Below are 15850 nucleotides of genomic sequence, written 5' to 3' on the forward strand. Positions count from 1 at the left end.
ACGACTCTATACCGATCATCTTAGGGCGTCCCTTCTGGGCAACTGCCAATGCGCTTATAAATTGCCGCGATGGTAAGATATCCTTATCTTTTGGCCATCTTTCTGTTGAGGTAAATGTTTTTAAAATGATGAAACATTTTACTAGATTCGTCTATAGATGGGGAGGTTAGCATGATTGACAGCTTAGCTCAAGATTATTTTAACAACACGTTTCACGAAAACCCATTTGTATAAATTCCTTTCTTTTGGAACTTCAGATTTTATAAATGACTCTACTTAGAGGAAGTCAACACCATCCTTGAGTCCACACCAATTATAGACCGCCCGGTTGCTCCATATACTGCGTATGAAGACTTGCTACCTAAGCAAGTATTCATTATGCAAAATGGGGACCCTGATGAAACATCTATTGATTTTCCTTCCACCCCGGTGCTTAAACCTCTTCCCCCAGAATTAAAATATATTCAACTTGATCCGGATGATAGTCATCCGGTAATTATATCTTCTCAGTTAACTAAGGATGAAGAGACACGTTTAATCAGGGTGATTAGGGAACATCGGTCTGCGATTGGTTGGTCCCTAGCCGACATTAAGGGAATTGACCCTAATGTTTGTACTCATCGCATCCATTTGGAGGATAACACAAAGACTTCTCGTGAACCTCAGCGTCGTCTGAACCCTGCCATGAGGTGGTTAGGGAAGAAGTCTTACAATTACTTGATGCGGGTATCATATACCCAATCTCTGATAGCGAATGGGTAAGTCCCATTCATGTAGTTCCTAAGAAATCGGGAGTTACCATGGTACGTAACGATAAGAGTAACTATGTTGTCACACAAGGTCCTATGAAATGGAGAATCTGTATTGATTACAGACGTTTAAATGCTATGACGAAATGATCACTTTCCTTTACCTTTTATAGATCGGATGCTCGAGCGCCCTAGTTGGGTCATGCTTTTTTATTGTTTTACGGATGGCTACTCAGGCTATTTTCAGATTATTATTGATATTGATGACCAAGAAAAGACTACCTTCACATGTCCCTTTGGAACGTATGCCTATAAACGAATGCTTTTTGGCCTTTGTAATGCTCCTGGTACCTTCCAGCGGTGTATGCTTCATATATTTAGTGACATGGTAAAGCGCTTTATGGAAGTTTTCATGAATGATTTTTCTATCTATGGAGACTCCTTCACAGACTGCTTGTCTAACCTATCTAAGGTTTTGACACGGTGTGAAGAAAAGAGCCTCGTTTTAAAATGGGAAAAGTGTAATTTCATGGTGAAAAAGGGCATAGTACTAGGTCACATTGTATCTAGCGATGGCATCGAAGTAGATAAGGCCAAACTAGATAAGATAGCGACTCTACCTAAACCACGGACTGTCCGTGATATTAGAGCATTTCTAGGCCATGCAGGTTTTTATAGGCGATTTATTAAAGATTTCTCGAAAATAGCTAGGCCTTTAACTAATCTGCTTTTAAAGGATGCAATCTTTGATTTTAATTTTAACTGTAAGCAGGCTTTTGAAACTTTAAAAGCCACCCTAACCTCTGCACCAATTATCAAACATCCCGATTGGTCTAAACCTTTTGAACTCATGTGTGATGCTAGTGATTATCGCGGTTAGTGCGATCTTGGGATAAAAACTAGATAATAAGTCCATTTGTTATTTATTATGCTAGTAAAACCTTAAACGATGCTCAACGGAATTATTCAACTCTTGAAAAAGAATTCTTAGCTGTCATTTATGCTTTAGATAAGTTTAGATCCTTATTTGGTTGGTTTTAAAACTTTAGTTTACACGGACCATGCGACCAAAGTACCTTCTTGCAAAGAAGGATGCTAAGCGAGAGATTAATCGATGGATTCTTCTCTTGCAAGAGTTCACATTAGAAATAAAGGACAAAAAGAGGGGTAAAAAGCGTAGTTGCCGACCACTTATCTAGACTTACAAGCGATGATAATAGTGATTCGAGTCCATACCGGACTCTTTTCGATGAGCATCGTATGCTATTTTTTCAAACACCATGGTATCGACATTGTAAATTATTTAGCGGCTGATGTTATGCCTTATAATTGGTCAAGAAATGAATGTAAGAAGTTCTTGGCGAGTTAAAGTTATACTCTTTGGGATGAGCCCTACCTTTTTAAGTATTATGCGGATCAGATTATTCATCGTTGCATTCCCGATTGGGAATATAATGAAGCTCTATCGTTACGCCATGACAAAGAGTGTGGTGGCCATTTTAGTGGAATGAAAACAGCCGCTAAAGTTCTTCAATGTGAATTTTATTGGCCTACCCTTTTAAGGATGCCCAAGTGCATTGCAAGGCGTGTATTCGTTGCCAAACAACTTGGGCGAATCCATGGCGTAATATGATGCCATTAAATCCAATCTTGATAGTAGAAATTTTTGGCGTTTGGGGCATTGATTTCATGGGTCCCTTCCTGTTTCCCCACAGTTATATTTTATATTCTAGTTGCGTGGACTACGTGTCTAAATGGATAGAGGCATACGGCTTGCCGTAGCAATGACCATAAGGCGGTTGTATTTTTATTAAGGAATATATTTTTGTCGGTTTGGCATTCCTAAAGCCATCATTAGTGATGGTGGAACATATTTTTGCATTGAGTTATTGCATCCCTAGTGAAAAAGTATGGAGTTACACACAAAGTAGCAACTCCTTATCATCCACAAACTAGTGGACAAGTAGAAGTTTCTAATAGGAAATCAAAAGATTTTAGAAACAAGCATGTAAACCACGATAGGAAAAAAGACTCGGGAAAAGTGTCATCGGATGCTTTATGGAATTATAACACGGCTTTCAAAACTCTATAGGTATGTCTCCCTTTAGACTTGTATTTGGAAAACCATGTCATTTGCCCGTTGAATTAGAGCACCGTGCTCGTGGGCTATAAAAGCCTTAACTTCAATATTGATGAAGCGGGTGTCAAGCGCAAGTTGCAATTGAATGAGCTTGAAGAAATCCGTGGCGATTCTTACGATCATGAAGGATTATAAAGCTAACATGAAGCGTGTTCATGATAAGCAAATCTTAGCAAAAAGAGTTTGTGGTTGGTCAAAAGGTTTTGCTTTACAACTCCGTCTATATATATTTTCCTGGGAAACTAAAACCCGTTGTGCGGTCCTTTTAAGTTCTTGAAGTCACCCCCCTTACGGGGCAATCACCTTAGTAAATCCCAAGGCAGTACCTTTCAAGTTAATGGTCAACGGTTAAAACATTTTCACGAACTTATGTCCCCTGATGTAGAGGAAGTCCTTTTACAGGACCCTGTCTATGAGGATTGACTCTTGTCTTTTGGTGTACTTCCTTTCACTTCCATATAGTGGTAAGTGCACCATTCAGTAACGGGCCCTCCCTATGGAGTGTGTTCTTTGTAAGTATCGGATCCTAAGTCCCGTTTCACATAATTCACGTTTTCCACTTTTGCATGTTTTCTTAGTTTTTGAGTCATGTTCCTCTATAGGGTGAATTATGTATTTATTGTTTTTCGTGTTTCTTATAATAAACTAATAAAAAATAAAAAAATAAAAATAAAAATAAAAATTCTAAAATCATAGAAATAGCAATCCAACAAGTCTTGGGAATCTGACTTTAAACGACCCACGTTTAAAACAAATTTTGTGTTTAAAAATTTGTTTGGGGGTGGGCAGTCGGTCTTTCCATCCGGATTGCTCGAACTTTCCATTTGTATTGCTTAGGCCCATTAGTTGTAGTTCATTTGGGTTGACGTTATCTAAAACTTAGATTTCCTTCGTTCATATAACTTACGTCACACACGCATTTCGAGGCGTTTTTCCACCTTCTTATACGTCATCCCTTGGTTGGAATTAAGTGTGTTATGGATCATTGGATTGGAAATTCTCTACTAATCATTTCCATAACTCATTCGCCAAAATCGGACCAGTAACGAAGCGGCAAATTGAATTTGAAATTGCGCGAAATATCGAAAAAGTTCGAAATTCAAATTAGGCTTGGGCCCAAAAGCTTCGACAAGACTGGCGGTAGCGCTGCATACTTTGTTTCCACGAACAGTATCGCGTTCTAATCCCACCACCGCCATTAACAAAGTTTTCAACCTAAAAAAAAAAAAAAAAAAAAAAAAAAAAAGAGGAAAGAAAACCTAACTACACCCACGCCAAGCAGTTAAACCAAACTGAAATCTTCTCCAAACCATTACTACCACCAACCCCAACAATTTTAAAACTCCGAAAATAGCCACCAATTCAAGCTTCAAGCTGCCACCATACCCACCATCGCCACCACCGTGTTTTTAGTTGTTTTACATCAAACTCGCCTCCTTCACCGTCTACAAAACTATTGGTTGTTTCAAAAACTTCAATGGCTCTACGACGAAGAATTGTGTCGAAGCAGCGTTTATGACCCGACGCCGGCGCCATTTTACATTTTACAATGCGGAGATGATTAGGAGAAATTGGAATGGACTGCATGTGGTACTCGACTGAGGAGTTCTATCACTACGATTTGGTAGAACAGTTTTATAAGAAGCGAGAATTGGAGGGGGATAGGATTTTCATTAAGGTAGCAGGAACGAGGAGGGAAGTAACAAGACAGTTGTTGGCTGAGCTATTAGGAATTACGCCTGAAAGCAACCTAAAAACAACCATTCAGGAATCGATTATCTTTGGAGTTCTGCTTTGATGAAAGATACTGTCGTGGAGGGTGAATACAATACGAGTTCTCATTGCGTTTGCCAGTCAACCCTGAGAACCAATCAACTGGCTGTAGCTCAGTGGATTGGTAGGAACGTCCTCGGGAAAGACAAAGTCAGCGATATCGGCCCCGCAAATATGCGCGACGTTCTCTGGATTTTGCAAACCAATAAGTATAATTTCTGCATCCTTGATTTAATTTTTAATGTGATTAGAGGAGTGGGAAAGAGCATGGCGCCTCTTCCCGTATTGATCACTAAGATCATGCTCTCATTTAGAGTTGTCACAAAATCTGCTCCTATTAAGATCAAATTGCATTCTAATGCAAGTATCTATACGGATTGCATCCAAGAGACTTGGCCGTTGTCTGAAGGAAATGTGGTGGAGTCGGAAGATGAAAGGGAGGATATGACATGTTTGGATGACGATGCATTAGATAGTTGTAATTCTAATTTAGAACTCATGCAAGTGTTGCAAACTGGCTTGCGTTGCGTTTATGGTATTTGTGAAGATATCCGAGATAGACAGATTGTACTTCGAAATAAGCAAAAACGAACCTTGACGAGATTTGAAATGCTTTCGAAAAGTCGGGTCGACGATATATCTTGTCTAACTTGGAGACTATCCACCAAGCATCACCAAGCCCGATTATGCGATCTTCGGATGAGATGGAATACGGCGCTTGTTCCGAATAGAGATGCTACGACGCATGCCACCCGTGGAGGATTTTGTTTCAGCCGAGTCTAAGAGGCATGAGCGTCATCGCCGAAGGACAGATGGCTCAAGCCATTCTTCATCCCAGGACCAATCTCCATCTCAGGGTCCATCTTCATCACATGGCTAGGTGTTCACCCTCAGTTTGTGTTCGCTGTTATTTCATTGTTTTTATTGTTTTATTTGTTGGATTTTAATTCAGTTGTTAAATTTAAATATTTATGTGTTTGTTTTATGTTGTTTGGATTTAAAATTTTAATTTAAATGGTTATTTTAGAATTGTACGTGTTTTTATCATTAATTCCACCTTCCCGAATTGTTTGGGGGTGGTAATATTTATACCGAGCATAATTCGTTATATGATCATCTTCTGTAAGGTTGTCTTGGAGTAAAGGTTGAGAATTTGGCCAATATCGGCATATCTATGATTATGTGTGGTGGTAGCATGAAATCTAGGAGAGTTTAGCAGTTACTATTCTAAATTCACTATAAAAGATACCAGGGTTGTTAGAAAATCAAGAATATGGTTTGTTTCCGTTTTCGGGTTTGGAATTTTTCTATTTCCGAAAATTGCCTTAAAACAATTTGGCAACTTGCCGATTCGTTTTGGAAGCTCATAACCTATTTAAACTTCCTTCATTCTACACTAACAACCCACACTACACCCCACCATCATCTCTCACCTCTCACTCCAAGCTTTTCCTTCTTTTTTCTTGTAAACTTTTTTCAAAGACTTACTAAGCGCTTTTCTCGCCTACCAAGAGAGCGACTTCGTGCCCAAACACCGTAACAAAAAAACACCGAATGACCCAGCTTCTTAAAGTTAGCGACTTCGCTTCAAAACATTGTAACTCAAAAAAAAAACTAACAAGCACCTCGCCCAAGTGGAAGCGCGCCAGCTACCCTCGCCTCCGGTACACGAAAATTTCCAATTTTTTCGAGGGTTGTTCCAGGATTTTTGAGTACATTGAAAAGAGTAGATGAGATGACATCTCCTATAGTCATACCGAACAGTCTTTCGAAGGCGTGTTGGGAACCGAGACCTATGGACATTGGTTTCGACCACGGGATCCTGCCGATTAGGATGGCGTCATCTACGGTAAGTGATGACGATTCATATTCGGCCGCGACTTCATCGCTTATTTCTACAACCATGTTAGATTCTATTGTAATCAGGATGGAGAACAAGAATTCTCCGTCGTAGTTAATGACACGACACTAGAATTCAATAAAAATGTGGTCGCTTTAGTTTCCGGATTACCAATACCTGATCCTGTTCACACACGGGCATATATGACCGATAATGCATACCTTTATGATTATACATATTTCCATGAGTATTATGGGGGAAGGGTATTTCGAGTAATGGACCAGGGGCGATATAACATTGCCCTTGGTAGCCTGTCCCCTAAAGCGTAGGCACCACCATGTTATTCATCCCGATGAATATTTTGGGGAATGGCAGTTCATTTACGCAAACACTACTGGCTGGTGACATTTTTTCCTCGCTTTAGGTGAGGGGCGTCGCCCGATATGACATTCCACGAGTTTTAGCTAGCTAGTCTTAATAAGAAAAAGCATGAGGCGTAAGTATCTTCTTATGCCTGTTTTGGTAAGCCGCATCATGCGTAGTTGTTTACCTATATTCTGTGCCCAATTCACAGATTGGAAAAGGGTTGAAGTCATGAGACCCACCAATTGGGTGGTTCGCTCATTGCGAATTATGAGTTGGCCGGGATGGCAGGTGCAGCCTTATTTGGTCGCCCCGTACATCCCATCAGACATAATAACACTTAATAGGTTAGCATTAGTATATGATAAATGGCGGCAAGCTTGGCAAGTTATAATGGCCTGGCAGGATGCGAAGGAACCTCATCTCTTTGATGAGGAGGAGGATGTTTAAGCGGGAGATAAGGTAAGTTTTTAGTTTGTTATTGTCTGCTTATGTCCCAAGCAATTTCATTCTGTTAACCCCATAATGGGTGGAACTCTTATAGAGCTGCGTCAGTATTTTTATTTCCTATATTAGTATGTTCTAACCTTGTTTTACAGATGTTCCAGAATTTCACGCGTTTCCATGGTATTTTTCTATCCTCTTTATTTAAATGCTTTGAGGACAAAGCATGCTTCTTGTTTGGGGGCATAGAAACACGTGTAATTAAGGCATCTGTTAGGATATAGATATGTATAATATGCATTTGTTTTCAAGTTAAAAATTTCAAAAATATAAATAAATAAGTTTATGCTATACACTTAGGAATATTGGTATTGTTTTTTTTTCTATGCTCTTAACAATCTAAAAGTCTCACGTAGCTTTTGCATCAGAATAATTGTTAGAAACTTAGGTTAATATGTAGGTAATAATCTTTGCATCTATCTATAAATATATTACATGAGTATCTATGATTGTTAGCGATAAGTTTTGAAATCTAGGCTAGAGTACTTATTCTACAAATCTGTGAGAATATAGCCTAAAAGCCTTATATGGCGAAACATTTGAGAAATGACACAAGGGGAGAAGTAAAATCGGATAGAGAAATCACACGCCCACTTGCTTGATCACTATGCCATATCCTAAAGCGAGAATTTAGGCCCTCTTTGGATCGATATAGCCGAGAAATTCAAACCTATGAATTATTTTCCGCTAGTAAGCCCCTCGAGCTTTTCTTTAGCCTTCCATAAACCACAATTCCTTTACCCTGTTTACAAAAACAAAACAAAATAAAAAATTCAACTTACCCAATCTAGAATAAGTCCGAGAATAGAATGAGTGAAGAAAGAAGAAGAAAAACCTATGTAAACAAAAATTAGTTAGTTGCTTGAGAAAAGAAAAGAAGTTTCCATCCAAGGAAAAGAAAAAAAAAATATAAATAAATAAAAACTCCAAAAATAGAATAAAAGGGAGTCAAAAGCCAAAGAAAAGAAAAAGAAAAATATGGCTAAGGATGGAAACAAAGTATATAAGCAAAAGAACATAACAAGGTTTTCTCTAAGTTACATAATATGAAGACTCTATTATCTCAGACTTGTCCTTTTGAATATCCATTTCCTTCATTCTTAAACCATCTCCTAATCTCCGCAACACCTAATAAAGACCTCTAGCTCAATTAGGAATAGGTTAGTGTGATAGTAAGTGGCAGATGTGTTTGATCGACTCCGGCTTCCTTGTTTGTCATTGAGATTGTAAGATAAAGTGTGCCCATCGCACAATCGGAGTATTAAACTTGAGCAGAAAAATCGAGTGGTTTTGTCTTGACATTTATGTGAGGACCTACTTAAGGGCGCTTATTCAAGTTTTCGAGAATCTTGAACCTGCTAGGCATTTCATAGTATTACTCATAGTATATATATTTGTATCATAGATGATTGATTATTATGCATATATTAGCTTAGGTTTTGACTTGGTTATTCTTATTCATTTGCTAGTGAGATGTATAGATAGTTGAGACATGAATGAGGAAATAATAGTTTTATTTCTTAGTCGTTGTAGTATAGATGAAGTTTGTGAGTACCTTCATCTGGAAAACTCTCACGAGGCTATAACTTCGCCTACTAGGGAATTCCTAGTGGTTTAAGGCCTTATGCATATGGTAAATACAATGACTCAAATAAGTAGAGAGTAGTTAGAACTCCATTTTTGGTCACTTATTCTAATTTCTCATATTTGCTTGAGGACAAAGCAAAATGCTGTTTGGGGGTGGTTTGATAAGAGCCCAAAATTGTAGTTTTAACCCCTTAACAATCATACTTTTAAGACCAATTATGTGAATAATAAGTAAGAGTTAATACTGATTACGTATTTTTATGCATTCCAGGCTTCAAAGTCCATTATGTGCAGAAATGTGCCACTTTAGCGAGATAAAGGAGTAAAGGTCGGTAGCTAAGGAGTTCTGTGATTAAAGGCCAATTTTCAAGAAGACAAAGCCTCTGTAAAGCCCGGTCAAAAGATGAAAAGTCAAAGTCCACGCGGTAAACTTGATTATGTACAAAGTCGTGAGAACTTCCGAAGACCATATCTTTGGACTCAGACCTCAGAATTGGGCCTACCTTACATCAAAACGACCGGCTTGGAAAGAGCTTTTCAATGGTCCATGCCTTGATCCAATCAGAGGAGCAGAAGTGGACGAAATATTTGTTAAAGCCAATTGCAGCTGAAGAGCCCATTTTGGACTAAAGAAATTGGGTTTTGGGCCCGATTTTCCGGCCAAAAACATGGCTCCAAACCCATGCACGATTTTTGGATCTGAAAGTATAAAAAAAAAAGCTTGACTCTTTGTTAATGGTAGATAGTTAGGTTAGAAAATAAATTAGGTTAGGATAAGAAAAGTAGCTAGTTAGACCTAAAACTATAGATAATTCTAGATCTAGTTTTCATTAATTAAATTAAGTTTAGTTTAAATTCAATTCTTGTTTTAGATTAAACTCTTAGAATCATTGTTCTTCATTAGTTTGATAAATAAAATAGTTAGTTGGTTAATTTCGATTTTTGTCATTTACAATTGTTTAGATCTAAATTCCTTTATTACTTGTTATTCATTTCCTAGTTATTACCTAAAATTTCAATTATTGTTTAGATAAATTGCATAAAGATAGAATTTTTATATGATGTCTAGTTATAATTCAATGGGAAATGATAGTGGTATGAATCAAGGCTAAACCTCCATTAGAGGTTGAAGAAGCCTTGATGACGCTTGATCTTTGTTAAACTTAGGAATCGTCGTGATAATTATTCCACTCTAGGACCGATTAATTCACCATGAGAATGGGTTTAATTGCTCACATGCTAGTTATGAATTGGTAGAAATGTCATGTATAATTAGGGATTATAATTACTATTTTGATATGCAAAGCATTCAATATGGATCACGACGAGTCTTTGTTAGTAGGATTAAGTCGAGTTGAGGTGGATTCAATTCCCTTTAATTCTTTATCTAGATTCAAACCCTTAGCGGGCATTCTCTCATTTCGTTATTCGTAACTTGTTAATTGTTTTCCCCTCGTAGTATAGAATTCCCTTCGTAAATCTCTCACTAGACTTAAGACCGATTAGTTAACTATGAAATCATTCCATGCTAGAGAACTAGGAGTGGAACGAATTTTTTACTCCACTCTATTTCGATAGAATTGAGAGTAGACAACTTTGATAAATATAGGCAAGATACCAAGTTTTAGTTTACTTACGTTTTGAGTTTCATCGTTCATTTCGTAGGTAAACTATCATTTTTATGTTTTATCAAATAGCGCCCCCAAAAGGTTAGATATCAACCATAGTGACGCCCCCAAAAGGCTAACTATCAACAAAAATGCCCCCAAAAGGCATACAATTAACTTAATACCAACGCCAGGGTTAAGCTTAATTCAACCATAGTGACGCCCCCAAAAGGCTAGCTATCAACTATAGTGACGCCCCCAAAAGGCTAGCTATCAACCATAGTGACGCCCCCAAAAAGCTAGCTATCAACAGAAACACCCTCAAAAGGCGTACAATCAACTTAACACCAATGCCAGGGTTAAGCTTGATTCAACCATAGTGACTCCCCTAAAAGGCTAGCTATCAACTATAATGACGCCCCCAAAAGGCTAGCTATCAACCATAGTGACGCCCCCAAAAGGCTAACTATCAACAAAAATGCCCCCAAAAGGCGTACAATCAACTTAACACCAACGCCAGGGTTAAGCTTGATTCAACCATAGTGACGCCCTCAAAAGGCTAGCTATCAACTATAGTGACACCCCCAAAAGGCTAGCTATCAATAAAAATGCCCCCAAAAGGAGTACAATCAACTTAACACCAACGCCAGGGTTAAGCTTGATTCAACCATAGTGACGCCCCCAAAAAACTAGCTATCAACCATAGTGACACTCCCAAAAGGCTAGCTATCAACTATAGTGACACCTCCAAAAGGCTAGCTATCAACTATAGTGACACCCCCAAAAGGCTAGCTATCAATAAAAATGCCCCCAAAAGGAGTACAATCAACTTAACACCAACGCCAGGGTTAAGCTTGATTCAACCATAGTGACACCCCCAAAAAACTAGCTATCAACCATAGTGACGCCCCCAAAAGGTTAGCTATCAACTATACTGATACCCCCAAAAGGCTAGCTATCAACCATAGTGACGCCTCCAAAAGGCGTACAATCAACTTAACACCAACGCCAGGGTTAAGCTTGATTCAACTGTAATTACCACTCAGAGGCTAATTATCAGTCAAAATCAATCTACAAACTACGATCTATGCACTACGAGCTACGACATACGATTTACGATTTACGATCCACGCATTACAAGCTACGATCTGCATACTACGACGTAGGACCTATCACATCAAATTCCCAACAAAGCTCTAAGCAACAATCGACATCCAGCCTACAAACACAAAAAAATTCAATTCGCAGCAATCTCTATTTTCAACCAAGTAAGACACGCGGTCTCCTTTATTATCTTTCTTTACACCAGTATTCTACAAACATTGATATAAAGAAAGGGGGCTATGTTAGTACCCTCCACTCTCAACCACTCGTGGCAGACCACGTATCCAGACTACAAACAGGTCGTGCATATGACCTAAGGTCAGGTCGTCTAAACGACCTAGGAAATGTAAACACGCAAGTCGGTCAACAACAACATCATTAATGGCGGATCATTGCCAGAAGCGGAAGAAGTAAAACCAATCATCAAGACAACACAAACGAGGGATCTACGCCTATAAAAGGAGATGTCTTCTCCATTCTCAAAGAGAGGCGGACATTGTCTCCATCTCCCACTCAATCACTCAACATGAACTACGTCTGACTTGATTCCAGTTCATCAGATAACTAGATATGTAGGTAACTCAGAGCACCGACTTGAGTTCAGTCAAACATCTTATACAAACCCTATTCTCCGAGATTGTAAGGTCATGCCTAAACTGTACCTCCACAGTTGGGGTTTGGTTTTTTCATGTTTTGGTATGTGGGTTTTGATGAATTATTCAAAAAAACGAAAAGTACTTAAACTTCTCTCTCACCAATGAAGGGTTGCTCTCCTCTTTTCAATATTCTATATGACCAAAGAAGAAAAAAAAAATAGAAGAAGAAAGAATCATCCCATCGCTCCGTCGATTAGCAAGTTGCATAATTTGAAATCAGGTACGTTTCTTTTTCTTTTAAATTCTCTCAGTCAGTCAATTTTCAAAATCAATTACAAATATTCAATGAATTTTCTTGCTTTGTTGTTCAAAAAAAATCTTCAATGGACTAGTTCTTATGATTTGTTGTTTTTTTATATTTTAATTGCCTTGAACCAACCTTCCCATCAGAACTAATGGACTTTTTCAAAACAATGGTATTAATGAGACGTATGGAAATAGCAGCAGATTCATTATACAAAGCAAAACTAATGCGTGGCTTTTGTCATATATATGATGGACAAGAAGCTGTTGCTATTGGTATGGAAGCAGTTATAACTAAAAAAGACGTGATTATAACTGCTTATCGTGACCATTGTTTGTTTTTATGATGTGGTGGTTTGTTAGTTGAGGTATTTTCTGAGTTGATGGGGAGAAAGGATGGGGTGTAGTAAAGGGAAAGGCGGGTCCATACATTTTTATAAAAAAGATAGTGGGTTTTTTGGTGGCCATGGGATTGTTGGTACTCATAAGTATAAGAAAGATGGGTGTGTTACTTTTGCATTGTATGGTGACGGTGCTGTAAATCAGGGGCAGTTGTTTGAGGCGCTTAATATGGCGGCTCTTTGGGATTTGCCTGCGATTTTGGTTTTCGAGAATAATCATTGTGAGTATTAGTTTGGATGGTTTTCAGATTGTTTCATTGTGGTTTATGTGTTTTTTATTTGGGTTTGTTTTTGTTTTGTAGATGAAATGGGGACTGTGGAATGGAGAGTTGCCAAGAGTCCGGCTTATTATAAGCGCGGTGATTATGTACATGGATTGAAGGTGAGGGGAAATTTATTTTATTGTGCTTATTATGTTCAATTCTTTACATTGTATTTGTTTTGCTAAAGTTTCATCACATATAAAACTATTTAGAATTAAGATTTGGTTTAATAGGCATTTGTTTGTCTAGTGAAATGAGGTGCATTTGTTTTATGATGTACACTGAATTTTGAGATATGCCTGGGTGTAAACCAAATCATATTTACTTCACAAATGCATGACTACCACAATAGATTTTTAGACCCTAATTTAGAGTGTGTGCCTCATGACTTTGGAATCTTCAACGTTGAAGGTGGGAGCTTTGAACCACTTCTGGTGTTAATGTTAGTGTCAGTGTCAGAGTATATTGTTCCAGCCCCAATTCGGATCAAGCCTACAGTCTAAAAAATGATTAATTAAGATTAATAATATCTATTTGAGTGACTTATATGTTTATGTTGTTTTCAATCAGTAATTGCTACATGGTTGGGGAAAGATGTAACCTTAAAAAAGTGTTAAATGTAAGCCATAACTTATCACATCCTTGATTCTTTAAGATTGTCAAACTTAATTTGGATAGAATGCTGGTATAACTCCGTGAACTTATCTATGTTCTTTTAGTTCTTCTTTGTGTTTGCATATTTTGAATTCCTTGGTTAGAAAGTGTTTTCATGTACATTTTTTTTCCCTTTCTTTTAAATGAATAAATTTAAATGACGAGTGAAGTTGAACGAAGCTATCAGCTGAAAATTATTGTTTATTTATATCTTATGCAATACAACTGTAAATAAACAGTAGTGTATATCATTTTAGCAATATGATAAGTTTGGTGTAATTATGTTATCACGGTACTTAGTCCATAGTAACTCAGCTGCAAGATCATAACATATACTAATGTATAATATAATGCTAAAATTGTGTGTGTGTGTGTGTGTGTGTGTGTGAAGGGAAAAGGGGGTGGGGGTTATGGTAGTTCCGATCTTTTCCAGGTGTGTAAAAAAAATGGCTAGAAATCATAATTGAAACATTATTTTTTCACATGTGGGATTGTGGGTCCTGTAAAAGAGAACGTTGAAAAGCTCATGGTTCATTTTGTCATAATTGTGTAATGGTCTGTTATAGATTCACTGGCTGATCCCAGTTGACAAAATGATTCTCCTTTTTAATTATTCTATGTGATTGGAAGGAGAAATATAGTGTTTTCCTCAATGTGAATTTTATATTCAGTTTCTGCTATTGAATGTCATTTGTTATGTATAAATGAAGATGTTATCTATTTTCATTCTAATTAAACTTCCCAATCCACATAATGTGAATTTGGTTATAGTTTTTAATTTATGAGTTCTGCATTTGTTTTGATGGTTTTTCTGAATCTTCAAGCCCCTAACATGAACATGCTATAGTTTTCACTACTAAGGAGTGCAGAAACTATTAATAAACACCATCGGTTATGGTATTCTTTTTAAAAATGTTTGTCATAAGGATTATAAAGATTATTGTGGAGTTTATATGCATCCATTATCTTCCCTCCATTATTTATGTTAAGGTTATACTGAATATGCATGCTATTAATTTGGCCCCTTGTATTTTGGTTATGTTTAATTGATTTCTTGCAGGCTGTCAGGGTTAATTGTTGATGTTTTTTGAGATTTACCTGTTATAGCATTATCTACTGCTTGGGTTGAGAATATAAACCAATAATAGCATCATGCATCAGTAGAATCGATGGCATCAATCACGTGAAATGGAGACCGTCAATTGATATTCTAAAGGAAGAAGGATTAGAGTTGTCAGACCTTGATGGCTCCCATTTGTCTCTGTCTCTAGAAAGAGTCAAGGTAGCAATCCTCTGACGTAATTACCAGTTTCCAATTTTCAGTCACATTACGTAATTACCGTTCTTAGTTTTCAGTCACATTACAAAAGCTTTCTTCTGTTAAATCATGCTCCTTAGGATATTAAAAGCAAGAAAACGAGCAGGAAGCATTAAGCACTGAAACGGCTAGCCTTCACACCTAGGTCAATCCTCTCCCACCATTTTCTCTCATTTTGAGAGAGGACGACGCTTCTATTGCAAGATTCATCAACTTTCTCCATGTTGTAGAGACGTAGTCGAAGTGTTTGATACTTAACTGCCAGTAGTCTCTCATCTAGCTCTCAATGCGAAGTGCTAGATTTTGAAGCGTGTTTTTGTAAAGTGTCGGGACAAGTTCTTGATGTATATGACCAATGCAACACATCAGCTGATCCATCATCGCTTGTGGAGTAGCTGCTTACGAGTAGATGGTTGCAACATATCAGCTATTATAGTAGAGGACAAGTCAAAGCGACCTACTTCTTTTTGTTATTGGTGTACTTTAATTCTTATATTGATGTAATATCCTATGTAGACTGAGTATGTTGTTGTGTCGCAGATGCCATTGTAACTCCATTTTGGATGAATAATTAACAAACCAAATGACTAAGCTTTGGAGGTTATGTCACATTCTTCAAATTCAATACCTACAGTTGTATATTACTTA

General features: G+C 37.6%; 1 protein-coding gene across 4 annotated transcripts; it reads left to right on the plus strand.

Moving 5' to 3' along the window:
• Window positions 1-12337: 12337 nt before the first annotated feature.
• On the plus strand, window positions 12338-15850 carry LOC147497763 (pyruvate dehydrogenase E1 component subunit alpha, mitochondrial-like). Of its 4 annotated transcripts, none has more exons than XR_015197197.1 (4): window positions 12338-13188; window positions 13270-13349; window positions 14945-15166; window positions 15283-15850. XR_015197197.1 is itself a non-coding variant. In XM_086563729.1 (3 exons), the coding sequence occupies exons 1-3, from the start codon at window positions 12963-12965 to the stop codon at window positions 14963-14965; spliced, it is 327 nt and encodes a 108-aa protein (XP_086419855.1). In that variant the 5' UTR covers window positions 12338-12962; the 3' UTR covers window positions 14966-15850. The 4 variants fall into 4 exon arrangements, 1 of the variants encoding a protein (XP_086419855.1); XR_015197198.1 differs by having other exon boundaries at window positions 12338-12543; window positions 12930-13188; window positions 14945-15850; XR_015197199.1 differs by having other exon boundaries at window positions 12338-12543; window positions 13113-13188; window positions 14945-15850.

Source organism: Coptis chinensis, chromosome 5 (genome assembly GCF_015680905.1).
Source record: "Coptis chinensis isolate HL-2020 chromosome 5, ASM1568090v1, whole genome shotgun sequence".
In the NCBI taxonomy this organism is placed as follows: domain Eukaryota; kingdom Viridiplantae; phylum Streptophyta; class Magnoliopsida; order Ranunculales; family Ranunculaceae; genus Coptis; species Coptis chinensis.

What these genes read in the sequence shown, in the direction of transcription:
- LOC147497763 (XM_086563729.1), top strand. Translation starts at nt 12,963, where the DNA reads ATGGGGTGTAGTAAAGGGAAAGGCGGGTCCATACATTTTTATAAAAAA. An exon ending in GGTTTTCGAGAATAATCATT is followed by an intron (nt 13,189 to 13,269) that starts GTGAGTATTAGT and finishes TTTGTTTTGTAG; the next exon opens with ATGAAATGGGGACTGTGGAA. An exon ending in ATTATGTACATGGATTGAAG is followed by an intron (nt 13,350 to 14,944) that starts GTGAGGGGAAAT and finishes GATTTCTTGCAG; the next exon opens with GCTGTCAGGGTTAATTGTTG.